General features: G+C 43.0%; 1 protein-coding gene across 1 annotated transcript in view; it reads right to left on the bottom strand.

Annotated features, from left to right (window-relative positions):
• Nucleotides 1–21,910, bottom strand: part of LOC140197069 (annexin A10-like) — a 118,033-nt gene extending 96,123 nt beyond the window's left edge. Inside the window, exon 1 of the mRNA XM_072256988.1 lies at nucleotides 21,804–21,910. Within this exon, the coding sequence (XP_072113089.1) occupies nucleotides 21,804–21,910 (107 nt within the window). The remainder of the gene's footprint in view (nucleotides 1–21,803) is intronic.
• Nucleotides 21,911–22,896: the final 986 nt, after the last annotated feature.

The following is a 22,896-nucleotide window of genomic DNA, read 5'->3' as shown; positions in this document are numbered from 1 at the left end:
TGCCTCTGCCATCAGGGTGAGGGTACAAGAGCCTCAGAACACACACCACCATGTTTAAGAACAGTTACTACCCTTCAACCATCAGTGTCTTGAATGAAACACTCAAGAATACACTCACTTGCTCCATCACTGATACGTTTGGACTCTTTATCTGATTATCTCTTATTCTCGTTACTTACTGCTTTTTTTAAAAATTTGCATTTGCACAGTTTGTAGTCTTCTGCACTCTGATTGATCCATCATTGATCCTGTTATAGTTACTATTCTATAAATTTTCTGAGTATGCCCACAGGAAAATGAATCTCAGGGTTGTATGTGGTGACAGATATGTACTTTGATAATAAAATTTAATTTGGATTTTGAACATCCAGTGAGGCAAAGGGATAGTCAACTTTTCAGGTCAAGATCCAGCATTAGGCTCCAATGCAGGCTTTCGATTTGAAATATCATCTGTTCCTTTATCTGAGTCCTGATGAAGACTCTCAACCTGAAATATTGACTATCCCTCTGCCTCCACAGATGCTGCTTGAATTCCTCCAGCAATTTGTTTTAGTTTCCAGTATTTGCAGTTTCTTGTGTCTCCATATTGAAATTCCAGCTGCATCCCAGCACTGCTAATATTGTTAAAGAAAGTTTTGCCCAGTATTTTGTTATTTTCTCACTTATGTCCTGCACTTCAGTGGTGATTTGAGCATCCTCTCATGTTTGTTTTTCACTGCTAAGATGATGGTGGACCATAAAGCCAAACAGCAGTCATTCCTTCAGGAACCAATTGTCATTTAAATTTATAATAGATTGTAACTGCCCCCATGTATGATATGACTGCCATTTTCCTTCAAGTGTTTGCCACAAAGTGAGTTCCATGGGAGGCCAGAAACCTGAACACAAAGTTCTCTGCATAGTTCCAGGTTTCTTTCTAGATATTTGGTGGGTGTAGGTGGAGAGTGTGGAAGGTCTAAAGAAGAAGTTGTTTCTTGCCTGCCAAAACATGACTGATTCAACAGTCAAGGTGGGGAAAGAACACATTAGCAGTACCGGGAATCATTGAACTTCACCCAAGAAAGAAAACTTGAAGCTCTTTCATTCACACCATTTCAAAGTATAAAAGACAGTCAAAAACTTCATAAATTCACATGTAATCAATTGAAAAAACAGATGTAAAGGAACACCTTTAAACTGGAGTGATGCTTTAGCTCAGTTATTATTAAATAGAAATGTGAAATATAGTATTATAAATTAAGAAACAATAACAACATGACCGAGTTTCAATCGAAAAACTGCCACGACAGAATTAACTTTGTTAATATTTACTTTCGGAATATAACCATAGACATTTTTTTTCTAGAAAAATAATATTAACTATTTATGTTGTGGTTAAAGATTTTTTTTATCGTTTTGAGGCATTTGATAATTACATTTTTAAATATTTTTGAACTTTTATACTCCTCATACAGCAGGTTGAAGCTATAATCTGGGCAAAACGCTTTTGCAGCTTCTGACATTAGATTAAAAAAATAGACATACTGAGAATATGCCTAGTATATAATCTATCAGATGCTCTCATCAATGGTGAAATCATTCTAACCGGACAATAAACAGTGTGCTGCCATGAAGAGAAATGAAACATTTGTATCACGCTATTGTATTAATCACAAACACAGAGTGGTGTAAAAGTTCTGTCTCTGCACACAATACTATTCCTCATGGTTTCTAAGGAATAAAAAAAACTTAATAGGACACCTACCATTTGGCCACAGTACATGTTTAAGATTCACTGTCTCAGGCTTGCAGGTCCGTAATGTAATCAAACTCAAATTAAACTTGTGACTTTGAGAATGCAACCTATTTAAGTAACTCATTTGATTTACATCAAATAGTAACGTCATGAATAAATTACACTTCCCAGTCACTAGTTAGACTCTGTGTGCATGACTGATGAGGTGCTGTGAGTTATGGGATTTGAATAGCTTCCTGCTCTCAATAGTGCTCTTTGGAGTATTGATTAGTTACATAATAATCACATCACCAAATCTCTCATCAGCTTTGTAAACGTACGCTTTGCATTCGATATTGTAAAAGCCTGAAAACCTGGCACACCCTAAGTAAAAGAGCAGATCAAATGTTACAAGATGTTGCAAAGTAATAAGTTAGCATTTATAACATTCATCATATATATAATATGAGCTAAACTATTTTAAAAAGATTATCCCAGATTCCTAATGACAATCACTGTTATGTGTCCCAAATCTTGATAGAGCAACATATTTCAGGAAGCATTTGCACTATTTAATGAGGGTCACACTATATTAATATTGTATCATTAAAGAATAAATTCTTGGAATGTCACAGCACAGTAATTGCCATTACATGACTGGCTTTACATTTAAGAATTTAGTTGTTTAAAATTCTGCTGCCTTGTGTGTTAAAAGTTGAATTTATTTGATCATATGTGCTCTCTTTTTGAGTTATTCCTGAGCCTCACATCACTTGGCCGCTAGATGAGTGAGCAAGTGATTTGTCTTTGGGAACTCTACCTAAATTGGGTTGCAACCTTCTATCAGTAGGTGAATTAGAGGGCTCAAGGATGCTGCTTTCAGTGTTTTTTTTAAAAGAAGGAAGACCTGTCCCTCACATCATGAGGCAAATTCTGCTCCAGTTCTTAGAAGGGAATTGGAGGTAATAGCAGCTCCAAACCCCTTTTGTGTGTAAGCTGTGTGATTCATTACCCTGTTACAAATCTGTACCACGAAATAACAGACAGCACACCATGTATAATTGAACGATTTAGCTTTACAATTCTTAATTTGACTAAAGAAAAAAACAAAAAGAAAATGGCTTATTTTAATGAAACAGTTTAATGTGCACAAGTTGGAGCTCGCGGTTTTCCTTTCACCAATCCTCCATCGATTTCCATGGGCTTTGTCGACTCCCGGCCCCACTCCAAGTCCACTCCTTTCTGGTGTCTATGACTTCTCCTCTCTGACAACTTCTCTCTCCATCTCCTGCTAAACAAAAGCTCAGATCACCTCAGTGTCAGGCACACAGCACGGAAACACACTCCCCTCATTGGACGACTCACATTCCAAGGCACCCGTTATCTCTAAACATAACCCAAACAGTGCTTCTACAGAAAGACCATTGCATTAGCAGTGAAACCTTTCCCAGGGTGTTACACTAGTAAATCAAAATAGTGCATATTTCATGGCTAATTAGAATTTAGGATTGGCTTCATATTTGGTTGCATGGTGGCCTTACTTAAAACAGGTGGAAGTCAAATGTATAGATGCAAATTTACATCTTATTCAAGTTTTTGGTTAAAATTATTAGTGATGCCCTCTCCATTGATATCAAAGCTTCCAGAACCCAATCACAGACCATTGCCTGTCCAAATTAATCTCGACCAAATTTTTGTGACATCAGTTGCCCATTTCTTAAGCGAAGGGCACATGGCATGCACTGAAGGTGAGAGGGGGTAGGTTCAAAGGGGATGTGAGGGTTGAGTTTTTCACTCAGAAAGTGGTGAATGCCTGGACTGTGCTGCCTGGTATGGTCAGAAAGGCAAATACATTAGAGGTTTTTAGGAGATGTTTAGTTAGGCACATGGATATGAGGATGATGGAGGGATATGGATATTGTATAGATAGGAGGGATTCAATTTTGTTTTTTTTTAAATTTACTTTTTAGCTGGCTTGGCACAACATTGTGGGCCAAGGGTCTGTTCCTGTGCTGTACTGTTCTATGTTCTATGCCAACATGGTTAAATTGAGCTTTTTTCCATGCCATAACTTTGATGTTGTTCTGTGTCCTTAGATAAAATATCTAAGTGATAGTGATTTTCTGTTTGCTTTGAGTGGATACACAGCACTGATAGCTTTCAGCGATGTCCCTTGTCTATAATGGGAATCATTCTGGCAATTCCACTATGGTTGCACGAAACGCACTAGGGTATACAATAGGGAGAAACAAGATTGCTCAGTAATTATTAATCCATGCATTCCATTTCATTATGTTGGAACTCCTTGTTGGTTTTTACAGACATTTTCCATCTCCTGAAGTAAGACCTAAAACTATTTTCTGGCTCATTCCAGACTCCAAACATCACTCCAGATTGTCATGGAAGTAACTAATGTAATGCTTCTCCGAGTGACTATTTATATTGTTCCAGGGTATCACTGAAGACAACTGGAAATGCTCTGAGATTTGTACAAATACCGGGCTTTCTCTCTGTATGTGGCACGTGGCTGAATTGCTAGCATCATTTCAAAGTCATTCGGAAGACACCATTTCTAACCATGAATGCTATGAACGTGTTACACATATGTGACACAGTTTTCAATTCTGTGATCCCTATTGATAATGATTTCATTCTTCCTTCCCTAATCTATAATCCTCCTATCATTACAGGCTAATGGTTTGGTAAAAGGATTGGTTAAGACAAATGTAGGTCCCTTACAGACAGAAACAGGTGAATTGATTATGGGGAGCAAGGACATGGCAGACCAATTGAATAATTACTTTGGTTCTGTCTTCACTAAGGAGGACATAAATAATCTTCCGGAAATAGTAGGGGACAGAGGGTCCAGTGAGATGGAGGAACTGAGGGAAATACATGTTAGTAGGGAAGTGGTATTAGGTAAATTGAAGGGATTAAAGGCAGATAATCTCCAGGGCCAGATGGTCTGCATCCTAGAGTGCTTAAGGAAGTAGCCCAAGAAATAGTGGATGCATTAGTGATAATTTTTCAAAACTCGTTAGATTCTGGACTAGTTCCTGAGGATTGGAGGGTGGCTAATGTAACCCCACTTTTTAAAAAAGGAGGGAGAGAAAAACTGGGGAATTATAGACCGGTTAGCCTAACATCGGTGGTGGGGAAACTGCTAGAGTCAGCTATCAAAGATGTGATAACAGCACATTTGGAAAGCAGTGAAATCATCGGACAAAGTCAGCATGGATTTGTGAAAGGAAAATCATGTCTGACGAATCTCACAGAATATTTTGAGGATGTAACTAGTAGAGTGGATAGGGGAGAACCAGTGGATGTGGTATATTTGTATTTTCAAAAGGCTTTTGACAAGGTCCCACACAGGAGATTAGTGTGCAAACTTAAAGCACACGGTATTGGGGGTAAGGTATTGATGTGGATAGAGAATTGGTTGGCAGACAGGAAGCAAAGAGTGGGAATAAACGGACCTTTTCAGAATGGCAGGCAGTGACTAGTGGGGTACCGCAAGGCTCAGTGCTGGGACCCCAGTTGTTTACAATATATATTAATGACTTGGATGAGGGAATTAAATGCAGCATCTCCAAGCTTGCGGATGACATGAAGCTGGGTGGCAGTGTTAGCTGTGAGGAGGATGCTAAGAGGATGCAGGGTGACTTGGATAGGTTAGGTGAGTGGGCAAATTCATGGCAGATGCAATTTAATGTGGATAAATGTGAAGTTATCCACTTTGCTGGCAAAAACAGGAAAACAGATTATTATCTGAATGATGGCTGATTAGGAAAAGGGGAGGTGCAATGAGACCTGGGTGTCATTATACACCAGTCATTGAAAGCGGGCATGCAGGTACAGCAGGCGGTGAAAAAGACGAATGGTATGCTGACATTTATAGCAAGGGGATTCGAGTACAGGATCAAGGAGGTACTACTGCAGTTGTACAAGGCCTTGGTGAGACCACACCTGGAGTATTGTGTGCAGTTTTGGTCCCCTAATCTGAGGAAAGACATCCTTGCCATAGAGGGAGTACAAAGAAGGTTCACCAGATTGATTCCTGGGATAGCAGGACTTTCATATGATGAAAGACTGGATGAACTAGGCTTATACTCGTTGAAATTTAGAAGATTGAAGGGGGGATCTGATTGAAACGTATAAAATCCTAAAGGGATTGGACAGGCTAGATGCAGGAAGATTGTTCCCGATGTTGGGGAAGTCCAGAACGAGGGGTCACAGTTTGAGGATAAAGGGGAAGCCTTTTAGGACCGAGATTGGGAAAAACTTCTTCACACAGGGAGTGGCGAATCTGTGGAATTCTCTGCCACAGGAAACAGTTGAGGCCAGTTCATTGGCTATATTTAAGAGGGAGTTAGATACAGCTGTTGTGGCTAAAGGGATCAGGGGGTATGGAGGGAAGGCTGGGGCGGGGTTCTGAGTTGGATGATCAGCCATGATCATACTGAATGGCGGTGCAGGCTCAAAGGGCCAAATGGCCTACTCCTGCACCTATTGTCTATGTTTCTATGTTCCTATGTATTTCATTCATGCCCCTTGAAAGCCTATAGGGAATATTCTATTCATGGTGATTTATGTACATTCAATAACTTTGCAATGTAAAGGAGTCAAAATCCAGAGCTGCCAATGGAAGAGGATTTTGAGCCTAGTGATAATGGCATTGAGGATAAAAAGGAAGCCACGGAAATCCATGCTGAATATTCTCTTTGCTACATTTTTGAAGGGTGTTTTATCTGAACAAGGCTGTTCACTGGGATTTTCCATGCTCTCCTTGCTCTAAAGAACTGCATACACTTGTCATAGTGTGCTCTCGGAGGACTGGACCCAAGTGCAGAGGAACGGCAGGCTTTCTCTGTGGGGGGGGGGTCACTGGCATCGACTCAACCCAGGAGTTGTGCACAGCAGGCTCATGACCTGGCCCAGGAATGGAAGAATGGCACAATCCCCAAGAGAGATGGAAACACGAGGTTAGACACAAAAACAAAAACAGAACCTCGGGGCAGCGACTGACCCACACCATGAGACAATTCATTTTCTCCAACACAATGACTTGGCTAAGGCATGAAATGAGAGTCCTCTTTAAGTAATCATAGAATGTGGGAAACATGTGCCAGTCACAATCAGTTTGACAGGATTAGACTGAAAGCACAAAGGTCTCATGGCTCTAGTTATGACAATGATTGGTAAATACAGGTGCCCAAAACTCCTAGAAGCTCAACATTCTATGGCAATCCACAAAGGCTGCAGGAATCATGTCAGTACTTCATCGGCTAGTGCTGGGAAGATATCAGATAATACTGGAGCTATGAGGAAGCTACAATATATTGTCCAAATTTTATTAGCAGACCATCAATCAAAAATCTCTATTTATCTGCTTGATGTCCATTCTTTGCTGCTTGAGGTTCTTGTACAAATTATTTCCCTAGACACTGCTGCATTGTCGATAGAGGCTGCGACTTCCAACAGCTGAGGCTTGAGAGGTTTTATGACAGACTATAGATACAGATAACTGTCGGAGCAGTCTGCTCTCGCAGCTTTCACTGGCCCCTGCATTTTTGAGATTGACAGAGGAGCAGACTGATCAGCACAATTACTTTCATTAATCACCGGGAAGGCAGGCGGGTCATTCATGACAGAAGAGACTGAAGTCTCAGGTCTGTATACACCAGTGTTGATCGAAGTCACCGGAGAGACACTGAAGCTGGTGGTATAGAGCTCCACATCATGACAAGCAGGTATTCTTCAGGAGGTCCTCTCGGTAGAGTCTGACAAATCCAAAAGTGCATCACATTTTTATACCCTTAAAATCAAAGGTAACAGATGGTTCAATACAATTTCAATAGTTACAATGACATTGTTTACTTCAAAACTTTGGGTTGACAATAATTAATTTGAATTGCACATCTACAGTACGAAAGACCTCGATTGTTCAAACACCAAAGTAATTCACCTAAATAGCCTGAAAGCTTCTGGGGACAGGAAACCTAGTCACTCAAAAGTAATGTTGTTAGGGTTGACTCTGTGAGTACACAAATTCTCCACTCGTTGATAGATCAGCTATTTGATGTGCTAAGTGATAAATATCAGTCCGGTCAGCAAGCTTCTTTGAACTTGTTTACAGTGGTGTGTATAATTTAGCCATGTTGCCTGGTTTGATGCCAGGCCCAATTTACATCACCCCATTGTCCATAGTTGCATCTCTTGTGCTGCCAGCCCCATGCTGACAGCCAGCCTGTGCTCCACAGACAGTATAGTTTATTTGCAAAGGTGTGCTTTTAACTTCAATTTACTGCTTACAATTTACAATTTACTTTAAGAACTGAAGATTGGTCCTTGTTTGAATTAATATCTGCTATATCCACATAACTCTGGAATACTCTCTGACAACCATTATGAACGTTTTCTGAGATATGCTTCTACTGGAGTCAGGATCCAGTTAGTGCTTAGCTGCATTTTTCCAAGAGCTGCCTCTCAGCATAATGTGACAGAAGATCACCCCAGTGCACCATCCAAGATATTGCAGAAACCCACTGGTTTTCAGTCATCAAGTTGACTAGGAGTAATGAACAACAATAATCATTCTCAGGGCTGGATTGTTTAAGTCTTCATCTTTGTCCTCAGCAGCTGTACAATAACATGGACTTCTTCCCTCTGCATTCCTGCAAGAAAACAGCTGATGTTTTGGTCCCCTCATGTCTGACCCGCTGAGTTCCTCCAACATTTTAGATGTGTCACTGAAGATTTACAGTATCTGCAGAACCTTGGGGTGGCATGGTAGTGTACCACTTAAGGCTGATTTATACTTGTGCGTCAAATGTACACCGTAGGTACCGCGTACCCTATGCCGTAGGGTGACGTGCACCTCCCCAAAAATGTAACTCACGCGCCACGGTGACGCAGACTGCAACAACTGTGATTGGTCCGCTTGGTAGCATCGCAATTTCCTCCTACGTATTTCCGGTTGCTTTTCTCCGTCATGTCTGTACACTGATGCGAAATAAATGGTTGGAGACGATGAACCAAATCATCAAATCTACCTGCCGACATCCAAAAATATTTGAAATGCATTTCCTCGTCCATGTCTCTCATGAAGAAACTCAACACAGTGGCATAGAAACCCCACCGCCAACTAGCATTTTGGTGGTGAATTGCAGAGCGATGCAGACACAACTACGCATGCTCGCTATGGCATAGGGCTATGCAAAAGTATAAATCAGGCCTACGGCGTAGCCCATACACACAAGTATAAATCAGTCTTTAGTGTAATGCTATTACAGCACCAGTGACCTAGGTTCAGTTCCTGCCACTGCCTGTAAGGTGTTTGTATGTTCTCCCAGTGACCACGTGGATTTCTTCTGGGTGCTCCAGTTTGCTCCTGCATTCCAAAGTCGTAATGGTTAATTGGTCGCATGCCTGTAATCAGCTCATTGAGCTTGAAGGGCCTGTTACTGTGCTGTCTCTCTAAATAAATAAGAAAAATCAAAAATAAAAAATTATTTATTTAGACACAGCATTGAACGGGCCCTAATGGTTGGCCATGCCACCCAGCAATCCCCTGAATGAACCCGAGCCTAATCACAGGACAATTTACAATGACCAATTAACCTATCAGCCAGTAGGTTGGATTGTGGAGAGAACATCCAAATTCCTTACAGGCAGTGGTGGGAATTGTACTCAACCCCACGGTTTCTCTATCAGCTTTAAAGCAGTTATTTTACTAACTTGCTCATTTTAATATTTTATATGATCTCTCATGAATCATATATGATGACATTTTTTTGTTTCAAAACTAAACCTATGATGTCACTGTAAAAAGTTGCACATCAATGTGATTAAACAAGATATCAAACATTGACTGACATGAGTTTAGTGATGGCCCACATTCCTGTCAGTGAGGGTTTCTTTGTAATTGTATTTAACTCCCTTCTTTGTGCCTCAGTCTTGTCAAGTCTTGATTAAAGCACAGTATATATTTGCAGTATTTTATCAAAACTCCACTTTGCTCTCTGCCAAACTAGAAGCCATTTTAGTGCATTATGAATCACAAATGCTTTCAATTCAATTTGATATTGCAACTAATTTCTTTGAGAAGTTACAACAGATGTCACCAGACCTTTTAATAGGTGACTATTATTGCTGTTTGTAAGATAACGATAGATACAAGACATCTAAAAAAAAGATGCCTGCTGAACAATCTTTGTCCTTTAATAAAGGTTTCAATTTTTGACAATTACTGACAATTATGCTTGTGCCAGCGTTGGCTTGACAGAAGAATGGGGGTCTGTTTCACCTCTATCGTTTTCAGTATTTTCATCTATAAATATGTTAGTCACTGATCAGTGGAATTGTGTTGCCCACACAATGAAAGGCCACAATTCCCATCACCTAATACAGGTGGCTAATACAGACTCTGCATATTAACTAAGAAAGGGCTTTCAATAATCAAAAATGAGGAAAAAAGCCCAGAAGGTTGAATGCACCTTTTGAAATAATAGGCTGAGTTTAATTTTATTCTTCTGTCACGTAGTTTAGAATTCACTTCAAGCACAAACTGTTTAACAATTGCAGTAATAGTCTGAATGCTGGAAAAAAGTCTCAAGGCTTTTTACCACTCTGATATGAAATAAAATGTGCCTGTTTTGATGCAAGTATCATTAATTCTTGCCCTAATTGATTACACAGTACATGCTGGAGTTTGAATCAGTGTCTTAATTCAGCTGTGCAACCAAAAATCTATTTTATTTATAATAGTCCGCTGCTGAGATTGTCTTTAATAGTGTATAATATACTGGGGAAGATCCTATCTTTCTGCAAAGGTTCAAGATGGGGTTGAAATTATTTAATTGTGGATATGACAATTTTCCAGCCTTCCATACAGGTGCCTGTAATTGTCATGACACTGGCACGCATGCTGCACAAATCAGACTCCTGCAACACAATACAATTTTAACTTTATATGTGGGTGCATTTGTTCGAAGGAAATAACTGGCAGGATGGATAAAAGAGAATCCATGGATGATGTTTACTTGCATTTTCAGGAGGCTTTGGACAAGGTGCCACACATGAGGTTGCTTAACAAGATTAAAATCCATGGTATTACAGGAAAGATACCAGCATGGATAGAAGACTGGTTGAAGAGTAGGAGGCAAAGAGTGGGAATAAAAGCGGCCTCTTCTATTTGGCTGCTGGTGACTAGTGGTGTTCCACAGGGGTCTATGTTGGGACTGCTCTTTTTCACGTTATATTTTAATGATTTTGATGATGGAATTGATAGTTTTGTGACCAAGTTTGTGGATGAAGAGTGGCAGGTAGTGTTGGTGCAGGGAGTCTGCAGAAGGACTTAGACAGATTGGGAGAATGGGCAAAGAACTGAAGGATGGAATATCTTGTAGGGAAGTGTATGGTCAAGCACTTAAGTAGAAAGAATAAAGGTGTACACTATTTTATAGATGGGGAGAAAATTCAATAATCAGAGGTGCAAAAGGACTTGGGTGTCATTAGGACATGGCTGGGGATGAACCCAAGTGCAAAACACAGACACTGAAGTACTAGGGACAGGACCAGGATACAGGCTGAGGGCAAGGACATGGACACGAAAACTGGAAACCCAGAACAGAATTGGACAAGAGAGCTAGGAGCCTGGGCTTGGACTCCGAGCCAGAGACGGGACAAGGACCCAGTACCTGGGTCTTGCCTCTGGCTTGGACCCCAGAAGTAGGCAAGGACGAGGCTTGGCAGGCAGGCAGGATGAGGCTGGAGTCTTCAGGCTTGAGGCTAGAGGCTAGAGACTTGAGGCGAGGCTTGACAGGAGGCAGGAGGCTAGAGACTTGAGACAAGGCTTGACAGGAGGCAGGAGGCTAGGCAGGAGGCTGGAGTCTTCAGGCTTGAGGCTAGGCAGGAGGTTGGAGTCTTCAGGCTTGAGGCTAGGCAGTCTCCTCCTGGGCAGGGCGCGGATCACCACCTGACGGAGGCATGGGACAGGAAGGGACAGAACCAACCGCAGGTAATGGCAAGACGGCCTGGCTTACCCAACGGAGGCAAGGGACAAGAAGGGAGCTAGGTACAAGGTGGCTCCAGGACAAGACTGCAGGTGAGACGAGGTGAGAGTTAGCAGCAAGACAAGGCAAGGCTTTAGGCAATGCAAGGCGAGACGAGAACTTCAGGTGAGGCGAGAGTTACTGGCAGGACAAGGCAAGGCTTCTGGCAAAGCAAGGCGAGACGAGAACTTCAGGCAAGGCAAGAGTTACTGGCAAGACAAGGCAGGGCTTCAGGCAAGGAAACAGAAGGCAGAGGAAGGAATACAAGGAGTAAGGACAAGAACAATCCAGCAGCCACACCCTGGTCTCTGAAGGTATTTATGCAGCCAGCCCCAACGAGCATTAGCTGCCTCAATTAGAGCTTAACAAGAACAGAAACAGGGTAGACAGGAAAACCTGGAGCAAGGGTCAATGGACCGGACCATGAACCGGAATACGGACTTCACGGACCAGACCATGACATTTGGAGTCTTCGTGCAAGATTACCTAAGGTTAACTTGCAGGTTGATCCAGTGGTAAGAAAGGCAAATGCAATATTAGGATGTATTTTGAAAGGAGTGAAATATAAGAGTAAGGATATAATGCTGAAGCATTGCAAGGCATTGGTCAGATCACACTTGGAGTATTGTGAGCAGTTTTGGGCCCCTTATTTAAGAAAAGATGTGCTGGCATTAGAGAGGGTCCAGAAGTGGTTCACGAGAATGATTCATGAATGAAATGGTTAATGCATGAGAAGCGTTTGATGCCTCATGGTGTGTACTCGCTGGAGTTTAGATAAATGAGGGGACATCTCATTGAAACCTATCGAATATTGAAAAGCCTAGGTAGAGTGGACGTGGAGAGGATGCTTCCTACAGTGGGCGAGTCTAGGACCAGAGGGCACAGCCTCAAAATAGAGGGATGTCCATTTAGAGCAGAGATGAGGAAGAATTGCTTTAGTCAGATGGTGGTGAATCTGTCGAATTTATTGTGACGGGCAGCTGTGGAGGCCAAGTTATTGGGTATATTTCAAGCGGAGGTTGATAGGTTCTTGATTAATCAGGGTGGCAAAGGTTATGGGAAGCAGGAAGGAGAAGGGAATTGAGAGGGATAATAAATCAGCTATGATGGAATGGCGGAAAAGACTCGATGGGCCGAATGGCTTAAATCTGCTCCTGTGCCTTGTGGTCTTATGGTCTTATGGTCTTATGGTCTATGACTTAAAAATTATGGCAATAAAATGAAGCAGTCAAAGTTCAAAGTAAATTTATCTTCAAAGTACATATATGTCACCTTATACAACCTTGAGATTCATTTTCTTGTGGATAAACTCAATAAATCCATAACAGAATCAATAAAAGACCGCACCAACTTGGGCATCTAACCAGTTTGAAGAAGACAACAAACTAGTCAAATACAAAAAGAAAGAAATAATAATAATAATAATAATAAAAATAAAGAATAAATACTGAGAACATGAGACCAAGAGTCATTAAAAGTGAATCCATAGGTTATGGGAACATTTCAATGATGGGACAATTGAAGTTGAGTGAAGTTATCCATTTTGGTTCAAGAACCTGATGGTTAAGGGTTATTAACTGTTCCTGAACCTGGTGGTGTGAGTCCCGAGGCTGTTGTACCTTCTTCTTGATGGTAGCCTTGAGAAGAGAGCATAACCTGGGTGATGGGGGTCGCTGATGATGGATGCTGCTTTCCTGTGACAATGCTTCATGTAGATGTGCTCAGTGGTGCGGAGAACTTTGATGGCTTCATTTCATCACTATAATTTTTAAGCCGTGATACAGGAGCAGAATTAAGCCATTCGGCCCCATCGAGTCTGCTCCACTGTTCCATCATGGCTGATTTATTATCCCTCTCAACCTCATTCTTCTGCCTTCTCCCCATAACTTTTGACACCTTGACGAATCAAGAACCGGTCTACCTCCGCTTCAAACATAATCAGTGACTGGGCCGTATTCACTACTATTTGTAGGGGTTTCCAGTCAAGGACATTGGTGTTTCCATACCAGGCTGTAATGCAGCCAGTTGATATGCTCTCCACCACACATCTTTAGAAGTGTGTCAAAGTTTTAAGTATCATGCCTAATTTTGCAAACTTCTAATGAAATGGAGGCATACAGTGCATTCTTCATAATTGTACTTATGTGCTGGGCCCAGGACGGGTCGTTCAAATGGTAACATTGAGGAATTTAAAGTTGCTGACCCTCTCCACCTCTGATCATTTGTTGAGGACTGGTTCTTGGACCTAAAAACATAGAAAACCTACAGCACAATACAGGCCCCTCCACCCACAAAGTTGTGCTGAACCTGTTCCGACCTTAGAAATGACTAGGCTTACCTATAGCCCTCTATTTTGCTAAGCTCCATGTACCCATCCAAAAATCTCTTAAAAGACCCTATTGTATCCGCCTCCACCACCGTTGCCGCCAGCGCATTCCATGCACTCACCACTCTCTGAGTAAAAAACTTACCCCTGACATCTCCTCTGTACCTACTCTGCAGCACCTTAAACCTGTGTCCTCTTGTGGCAACCATTTCAGCCCTGGGAAAAAGCCTCTGACTATCCACATGATCAATGCCTCTCATCATCTTATACAACTCTATCAGGTCACCTCTGATCCTCTGTCGCTCCAAGGAGAAAAGGCCAAGTTCACTCAACCTATTCTCATAAGGCATGCTCTCCAATCCAGGCAACATCCTTGTAAATCTCCTCAGTACCCTTTCTATGGCTTCCACATCCTTCCTGTGGTGAGGCAACCAGAACTGAGCACAGTACTCCAGGTGGGGTCTGACCAGGGTCCTATATAGCTGCAACATTACCGGTGGGCTCCTAAATTCAATTCCACAATTGATGAAGGCCAATACACCGTATGCCTTCTTAACCACAGAGTCAACCTGCGCAGCAGCAGCTTTGAGCGTCCTGTGGACTCGGACCCCAAGATCCCTCTGATCCTCCACACTGCCAAGAGTCTTGCCATTAATACTATATTCTGCCGTCATATTTGACTTACCAAAGTGAACCACTTCACACTTATTTGGATTGAACCCCATCTGCCACTTCTCAGCGCAGTTTTGCATCCTATCAATGTCCCGCTGTAATCTCTGACAGCCCTCCACACCATCCACAATACCTCCAACCTTTGTGTCATCAGCAAACTTACTAACCCATCCCTCCACTTCCTCATCCAGGTCATTTATAACAATCACGAAGAGTAAAGGTCCCAGAGGAAAGAGAAGCAGAATAAACGGTATAAAGACAGTAAGGTAGAAGGGCTGAAATGTGTGTACCTCAATGCAAGAAGCATCAGGATCAAAGGTGATGAACTGAGAGCTTGGATACATACATGGAATTATGATGTAGTGGCCATTACAGAGATTTGGCTGGCACCAGGGCAGGAATGGATTCTCAATATTCCTGGATTTCAGTGCTTTAAAAGGGATAGAGAAGGTGGAAAAAAGGAAGGAGGGGTGGCATTACTGGTCAGGGGTACTATTACAGCTACAGAAAGGGTGGGTAATGTAGCAGGATCCTCTTTTGAGTCAATATGGCTGGAAGTCAGGAACAGGAAGGGAGCAGTTACTCTACTGGGGGTATTCTATAAGCCCCCTGGTAGCAGCAGAGATACAGAGGAGCAGATTGGGAGGCAGATTTTGGAAAGGTGCAAAAATAACAGGGTTGTTATCATGGGTGACTTTAACTTCCCTAATATTGATTGGCACCTGATTAATTCCAAGGGTTTAGATGGGGCAGAGTTTGTTAAGTGTGTCCAGGACGGATTCCTGTCACAGTATGTGGACAGGCCAACCAGGGGGAATGCCATACTAGATCTAGTACTAGGTAATGAACTGGGTCAGGTCACAGATCTCTCAGTGGGTGAGCATCTGGGGGACAGTGACCACTGCTCCCTGGCCTTTATAATTATCATAGAAAAGGATAGAATCAAAGAGGACAAGAAAATTTTTAATTGGGGAAAGGCAAATTATGAGGCTATCAGGCTAGAACTTGCGGGTGTGAATTGGGATGATGTTTTTGCAGGGAAATGTACAATGGGCATGTGGTCAATGCTTAGAGATCTCTTGCAGGATGTAAGGGATAAATTTGTCCCGGTGAGGAAGATAAAGAATGGTAGGGTGAAGGAACCATGGGTGACAAGTGAGGTGGAAAATCTAGTCAGGTGGAAGAAGGCAGCATACATGAGGTTTAGGAAGCAAGGATCAGATGGGTCTATTGAGGAATATAGGGAAGCAAGAAAGGAGCTTAAGAAGGGGCTGAGAAGAGCAAGAAGGGGGCATGAGAAGGCCTTGGCGAGTAGGGTAAAGGAAAACCCCAAGGCATTCTTCAATTATGTGAAGAAAAAAAGGATGACAGGAGTGAAGGTAGGACCGATTAGAGATAAAGGTGGGAAGATGTGCCTGGAGGCTGTGGAAGTGAGTGAGGTCCTCAATGAATACTTCTCTTCGGTATTCACCAATGAGAGGGAACTTGATGATGGTGAGGACAATATGAGTGAGGTTGATGTTCTGGAGCATGCTGATATTAAGGGAGAGGAGGTGTTGGAGTTGTTAAAATACATTAAGACAGATAAGTCCCCGGCGCCTGACGGAATATTCCCCAGGCTGCTCCACGAGGCAAGAGAAGAGATTGCTGAGCCTCTGGCTAGGATCTTTATGTCCTCGTTGTCCACGGGAATGGTACCGGAGGATTGGAGGGAGGCGAATGTTGTTCCCTTGTTCAAAAAAGGTAGTAGGGATAGTCCGGGTAATTATAGACCAGTGAGCCTTATGTCTGTGGTGGGAAAGCTGTTGGAAAAGATTCTAAGAGATAGGATCTATAGGCATTTAGAGAATCATGGTCTGATCAGGGACAGTCAGCATGGCTTTGTGAAAGGCAGATCGTGTCTAACAAGCCTGATAGAGTTCTTTGAGGAGGTGACCAGGCATATAGATGAGGGAAGTGCAATGGATGTGATCTATATGGATTTTAGTAAGGCATTTGACAAGGGTCCACACGGTAGGCTTATTCAGAAAGTTAGAAGGCATGGGATCCAGAGAAGTTTGGCCAGGTGGATTCAAAATTGGCTTGTCTGCAGAAGTCAGAGGGTGGTGGTGGAGGGAGTACATTCAGATTGGAGGATTGTGACTAGTGGTGTCCCACAAGGATCTGTTCTGGGACCTCTACTTTTCGTGATTTTTATTAACGACCTGGATGTGGGGGTAGAAAGGTGGGTTGGCAAGTTTGCAGACGACACAAAGGTTGGTGGTGTTGTAGATAGTGTAGAGGATTGTCAAAGATTGCAGAGGGACATTGATAGAATGCAGAAGTGGGCTGAGAAGTGGTAGATGGAGTTCAACCCGGAGAAGTGTGAGGTGGTACACTTTGGAAGGACAAACTCCAAGTCAGAGTACAAAGTAAATGGCAGGATTCTTGGTAGTGTGGAGGAGCACAGGGATCTCGGGGTACATGTCCACAGATCCCTGAAAGTTGCCTCACAGGTGGATAGGATAGTTAAGAAAGCTTATGGGGTGTTAGCTTTCATAAGTCGAGGGGTAGAGTTTAAGAGTCGCGATGTAATGATGCAGCTCTATAAAACTCTGGTTAGGCCACACTTGGAGTACTGTGTCCAGTTCTGGTCACCTCACTATAGGAAGGATGTGGAAGCATTAGAAAGGGTACAGAGGAGATTTACCAGGATGCTGCCTGGTTTAGAAAGTATGCATTATGATCAGAGATTAAGGGAGCTAGGGCTTTACTCTTTGGAGAGAAGGAGGATAAGAGGAGACATGATAGAGGTGTACAAGATAATAAGAGGAATAGATAGAGTGGATAGCCAGCGCCTCTTCCCCAGGGCACCACTGCTCAATACAAGAGGACATGGCTTTAAGGTAAGGGGTGGGAAATTCAAGGGGGATATTAGAGGAAGGTTTTTTACTCAGAGAGTGGTTGGTGCGTGGAATGCACTGCCTGAGTCAGTGGTGGAGGCAGATACACTAGTGAAGTTTAAGAGACTACTAGACAGGTATATGGAGGAATCTAAGGTGGGGGCTTATATGGGAGGCAGGGTTTGAGGGTCGGCACAACATTGTGGGCCGAAGGGCCTGTACTGTGCTGTACTATCCTATGTTCTATGTAGAACATACCCCTGAGGCACTCCACTGGTGACCAACCTCCATGCAGAATATGACTCGTCTTCAACCACTCTTTGCCTTTTCTGGGCAAGCCAGTTCTGAATCCACAAAGCAATATCCCCTTGGATCCCATGCCTCCTTACTTTCTCAATAAGCCTTGCATGGGGTACCTTATCAAATGCCTTGCTGAAATCCATATACACTACATCTACTGCTCTTCCTTCATCAATATTTTTAATCACATCCTCAAAAAATTCAATCAGGCTCGTAAGGCACAACCTGCCCTTGACAAAGCCATGCTGACTATTCCTAATCATATTATACCTCTCCAAATGTTCATACATCCTGCCTCTCAGGATCTTCTCCAACAACTTACCAACTACTGAAGTAAGACTCACTGGTCTATTATTTCCTGGGCTATCCCTACGCCTTTTCTTGACAAAGGGAACAACATCCGCAACCCTCCAATCCTCCAGAACCTCTTCTGTCTCCATTGATGATGCGAAGATCATCGCCAGAGGCTCAGCAATCTTCTCCGTCGCCTCCCACAGTAGCCTGGGGTGCATCTCATCTGGTCCCAGTGACTTATCCAACTTGATGCTTTCCAAGAGCTCCAGCACATCCTCATTCTTAATATCTACATGCTCAAACTTTTCACTCTGCTGCAGGTCATCACTACAATCACCAAGCTCCTTTCCATAGTGAATACTGAAGTATTCATTAAGTACCTCTGCTATTTCCCCTGGTTCCATACATACTTTCCCACTGTCACACTTGATAGGTCCTGTTCTTTCACATCTTATCCTCTCACCCTGCACATGCTTGTAGAATGCCTTGGGGTTTTCCTTACTCCTGCCCACCAAGGCCTTCTGATGGCCCCTTCTGGCTCTCCTACTTTCCTTCTTAAGCTCCTTCCTATTAGCCTTATAATCTTCTAGATCTCTAACATTACCTAGCTCTCTGAACCTTTTGTAAGCTTTTCTTTTCTTCTTGACTAGATTTATTACAACCTTTGTACACTACGGTTCCTGTACCCTACCATAACTTCCCTGTCTCATTGGAACGTACCTATGCAGAACTCCACACAAATATCCCCTGAGTGTTTGCCACATTTCTTCCGTACTTTTCCCTGAGAGCAACTGTTCCCAATTTAAGCTTCCAATTTCCTGCCTGATAGCCTCATAATTCCCCTTACTCCAATTAAATGCTTCTCTAACTTGTTTGTTCCTAACTCTCTCCAATGCTATTGTAAAGGAAGTAGAATTATGACACTATCTTCAAAATGCTCTCCCACTGAGAGATCTGACACCTGACCAGGTTCAGTCTGTCAGTACAGTCTGTCCTCTTGTGGGCTTATCTGCATATTGTGTCAAGAAACCTTCCTGAACACACCTAACAAACTCCACCCAATCTAAGCCCCTTGCTCTAGGGCAGGGGTCCCCAACCTTTTTTGCACTGCGGACCGGTTTAATATTGACAATATTCTTGTGGACTGGCCAACCCGGGGAGGGGGTAGGGTTGCCAACAGACAAGAGTAGCAGTCAAATATGTTGTGTTTACCCTGAGAAAGACTGCAATGACCATGAAGCCTTGCGCGGGCACCAGTGCGCATGCGTGTACGTGCCGATTTTTTTCTACAAATTGTTTTTGGCCATTCTATTTGGGGGGGGGGTGTTAATCACAACCGGAATATAGGTGGTAAGTGGCTAATACACTCAATTTCGTTTCTAAAAGGGTTTATCTAACGAATTTAATATTAAACACACAGCGCATATTTTCCTCGCATGAATATAGTGATAAGTCAATTATCAGGGGAGCTTGAAGTAAGTGCTGAACGAACTTCCAGTAGAAGTGGTAGAGGCAGGTTCGATATTATCATTTAAAGAAAAATTGGATGGGTATATGGACAGGAAAGGAATGGAGGGTTATGGGCTGAGTGCAGGTCGGTGGGACTAGGTGAGAGTAGCGTTCGGCACGGACTAGAAGGGCTGAGATGGCCTGTTTCCATGCTGTAATTGTTATATGGTTATATAAGTCACTTATAAGTCAATAGCATCATAACATTTTAAGTAACGTTTAGATATTAAACACACAGCACATATTTTCCCTGTATGAACGTATAAAATCATTGGAACACACAAATACTGCTGAATCAGTGGGAGCCCTGGGCTTGTTTCCCTGCAACAAGATGGTCCAGTCGAGGGGTGATGGGAGACAGCGATACTCGAAGGGGGTTCCTTGTGTCCAGTCTATTCTGCAACTTAGTTTTCGATGCATTCATCGCAGAGATGTGTTGGAAATAGAAGAAACGTTTTCAGTGCTTTCGTGGCTATCTCAGGATATTTAGCCTTGACTTTGATCCAGAATGCCGGCAGAGATGTTATGTCAAACATACTTTTCAGCCTGCCGTCACTTGCAAGCTCGAGGAGATGACCTCCTTCCCGCACTGACATGGACGACGCGTGTGTATTGACCTCGTGTGCGTAATGACCACGCGTGCGTTCAAGCTCAACAGTGGGTGTGACAGGGAATGAGGAAAGGTGCAGCTGACTCATATCGCCAAATCATATCGTTTCCTCACAGCCCAGTAGCACATGCTTTGCGGCCCGGTACCAGTCCACGGCCCGGTCGGTGGGGACCGCTGCTCTAGGGAGATGCCAATGGATATTTGGGAAATTAAAATCTCCTATTACGACGACTCTGTTATTATTACACCTTTCCAGGATCTGTTTCCCTATCTGCTCCAGCGGATGCCCAGTACCTCTGGTTTCCTCCTCCTGATGTCAATAATTAGCTCATTGATCTTGCTGACATTGAGGAAGAGGTTGTTGTTGTGGCACCACTCAACCAGATTTTCAATCTCCCTTCTATATGCTGATTCCTCGCCACCTTTGATTCAGTCAAGCAGGTAAGTGTTCTTTGGGCTGTTTCTTGTAGATGAGGTGGGGCAGAAATCTTTACCCCCCCACCGTCACTAAGTCTCTCATTTCTCTTTTGCGGCTAACAGAGCATCCTCTCTCCAAGTCCTAACTCCCAAACTCATGCTGTTGTCCTTGCAGTGTTCTGGGGCTCAGCCATCTACCACTGAACCTTAATCACACCTCCTTCCTGCTTACTGATAACTTCTGTCTTCACCAACAACCACAGACATTGCTCTCCCCACTGAAAGGCTCTGGAAAGCGCTACAGTTACTTCTGTGACCACAAAATTTCCAGTGCCCTCTGCATGAACTATTAGCCTATTCCTTTGTAAGTATTAGATTTAGTGAACAAGCACTTGTTTTTAATACTTTCTAATTTTTCATTTCCTTTAACTTCAGTGTTATGGTGGACAACTAGAAAAATGCCAACGTTCAACCTTCCTGGTGATCTTACTTTAATTGATGGGATTTGGAAGGCTTCCTGACAATGCTGCATTCCGCTCCACTCTTCATTTGCTCTGCCTTGAGTTCTGGGAATTTAATCGATCCAGGTGCAGAAACGGGAATGTTTGCTCCATTGCATTTACTGTAGAGATATTTAGAGAGGCATAACTCATTGGGTATTCTACACAGATCTGGGTCAAAGACTGTGGAGTGAAGAAGTGCTCCAGAAATCTGGGTACAAAATCTAGCCTGGCAGTTGGCCAAAGAACCCAGAAATGTTGCATTGTTGAAAGCACCATATTTAGAGATATTAAACTGAGTTTCTTTTATCCTCTAAGGTGTATATGTAAGATCACATAGCATTATTTAAAAAAGAAAAAGAAAAGTGGAAGGAGTTAAGATGCTATGTAAACAGCTTAAATTCCTCTCTTTCATGTCTCTGTTTTTCCCTTTTCAAAGTGGCTGGGTTCTATCAAGGTCCCTGATCTGCACCAGCACTCAAGCCACTTTTTTTTCATGGTAGTGAGTTCCTGTTCCTGGAGCTCACCGACCAACCGGCCGTTCTCCGGCATCCTCTGGGCGCGGCATGGAAGACGCCGAGGTGCGGCTCTGTGCGGCCCAGCGGTTGCGATTCCAGGCTGGTGCCACCGCCATGCTGGAGATGGATCATCAGGATTTTGCGGCGGTGGATTCTGTGGACGGAGATCTTTGTAGTGGAGCAACAGTTCTCTCTCTCTCTCTCTCTCTCTCTCGATGGTAGGGGGAGTTTGCTGCCGGTCCTCAAGTCAGAGAATCTTGGAATAAAATGTGACGTGGCAGACTGTAACACTGTAACAGCGACTGTTACTCTCCTCTTTTACTGTGTAATGGGTGACACCTCTCTATATCTTGCTAGTGAAAGATCAAGGGAGCCTGTTGACTGCAGATTATGGTCTCTCTTTGGGGGCTTTGCTGTTACTTGGTGAATGGTGGGCTCTGACAGTTCCTGCTAAAATGGATGGGGGGAGAGGGAGGTGGTTGATGCTTTGCTGCTGCTTCTGCATAGGAGGGGGGAGAGGGGACTTTGGGGCTCTAACACTTTTCTGCCGTTCATTCTTTTGGAGCTCTTCTGTTCATCGTGGATGTCTGTGAAGAGAAAAAATTGCAGGTGGTATACTGTATACATTCTCTGTTAAAAATTGGAACCGTTTGAACCATTTGAGATTGTTCTAGTCTTCAATCGAATACAAGGAGACAATACACTGTTAAGGGCAAGACTCTTAACAGTGTTGCTGTGCAGCGAGATCTTTGGGGTCCAGGTTCATAGCTCCATGAAAGTGACCACACAGGTCCATAGGGTGGTTATGAAGGCTTATGGAATGCTTGCTTTTATTAGTCGAGGCATTGAGTTCAAAAGTCAAGAGGTTATGTTGCAACTTTAAAAAGCTCTGGTTAGGCCACATCCGGCATATTGCATACAGTTCTCCCCACCCCACTATAGGAAGGATGTTGAGGCTTTGGAGAAGATGGAGAGGAGGTTTATCAGGATGCTGCCTGGATTAGAGGACATGTGCTATCACAAGAGTCTGGGCAAACTTAAGCTGTTTTCTTTGGAGCAGCAGAGGATGAGGGTAGATCTGATAGAGGTTAAGAAGATTATG

Source organism: Mobula birostris, chromosome 4 (genome assembly GCF_030028105.1).
Source record: "Mobula birostris isolate sMobBir1 chromosome 4, sMobBir1.hap1, whole genome shotgun sequence".
Lineage (NCBI taxonomy): Eukaryota > Metazoa > Chordata > Chondrichthyes > Myliobatiformes > Myliobatidae > Mobula > Mobula birostris.
This window is presented reverse-complemented; position numbering and strand designations above follow the sequence as displayed.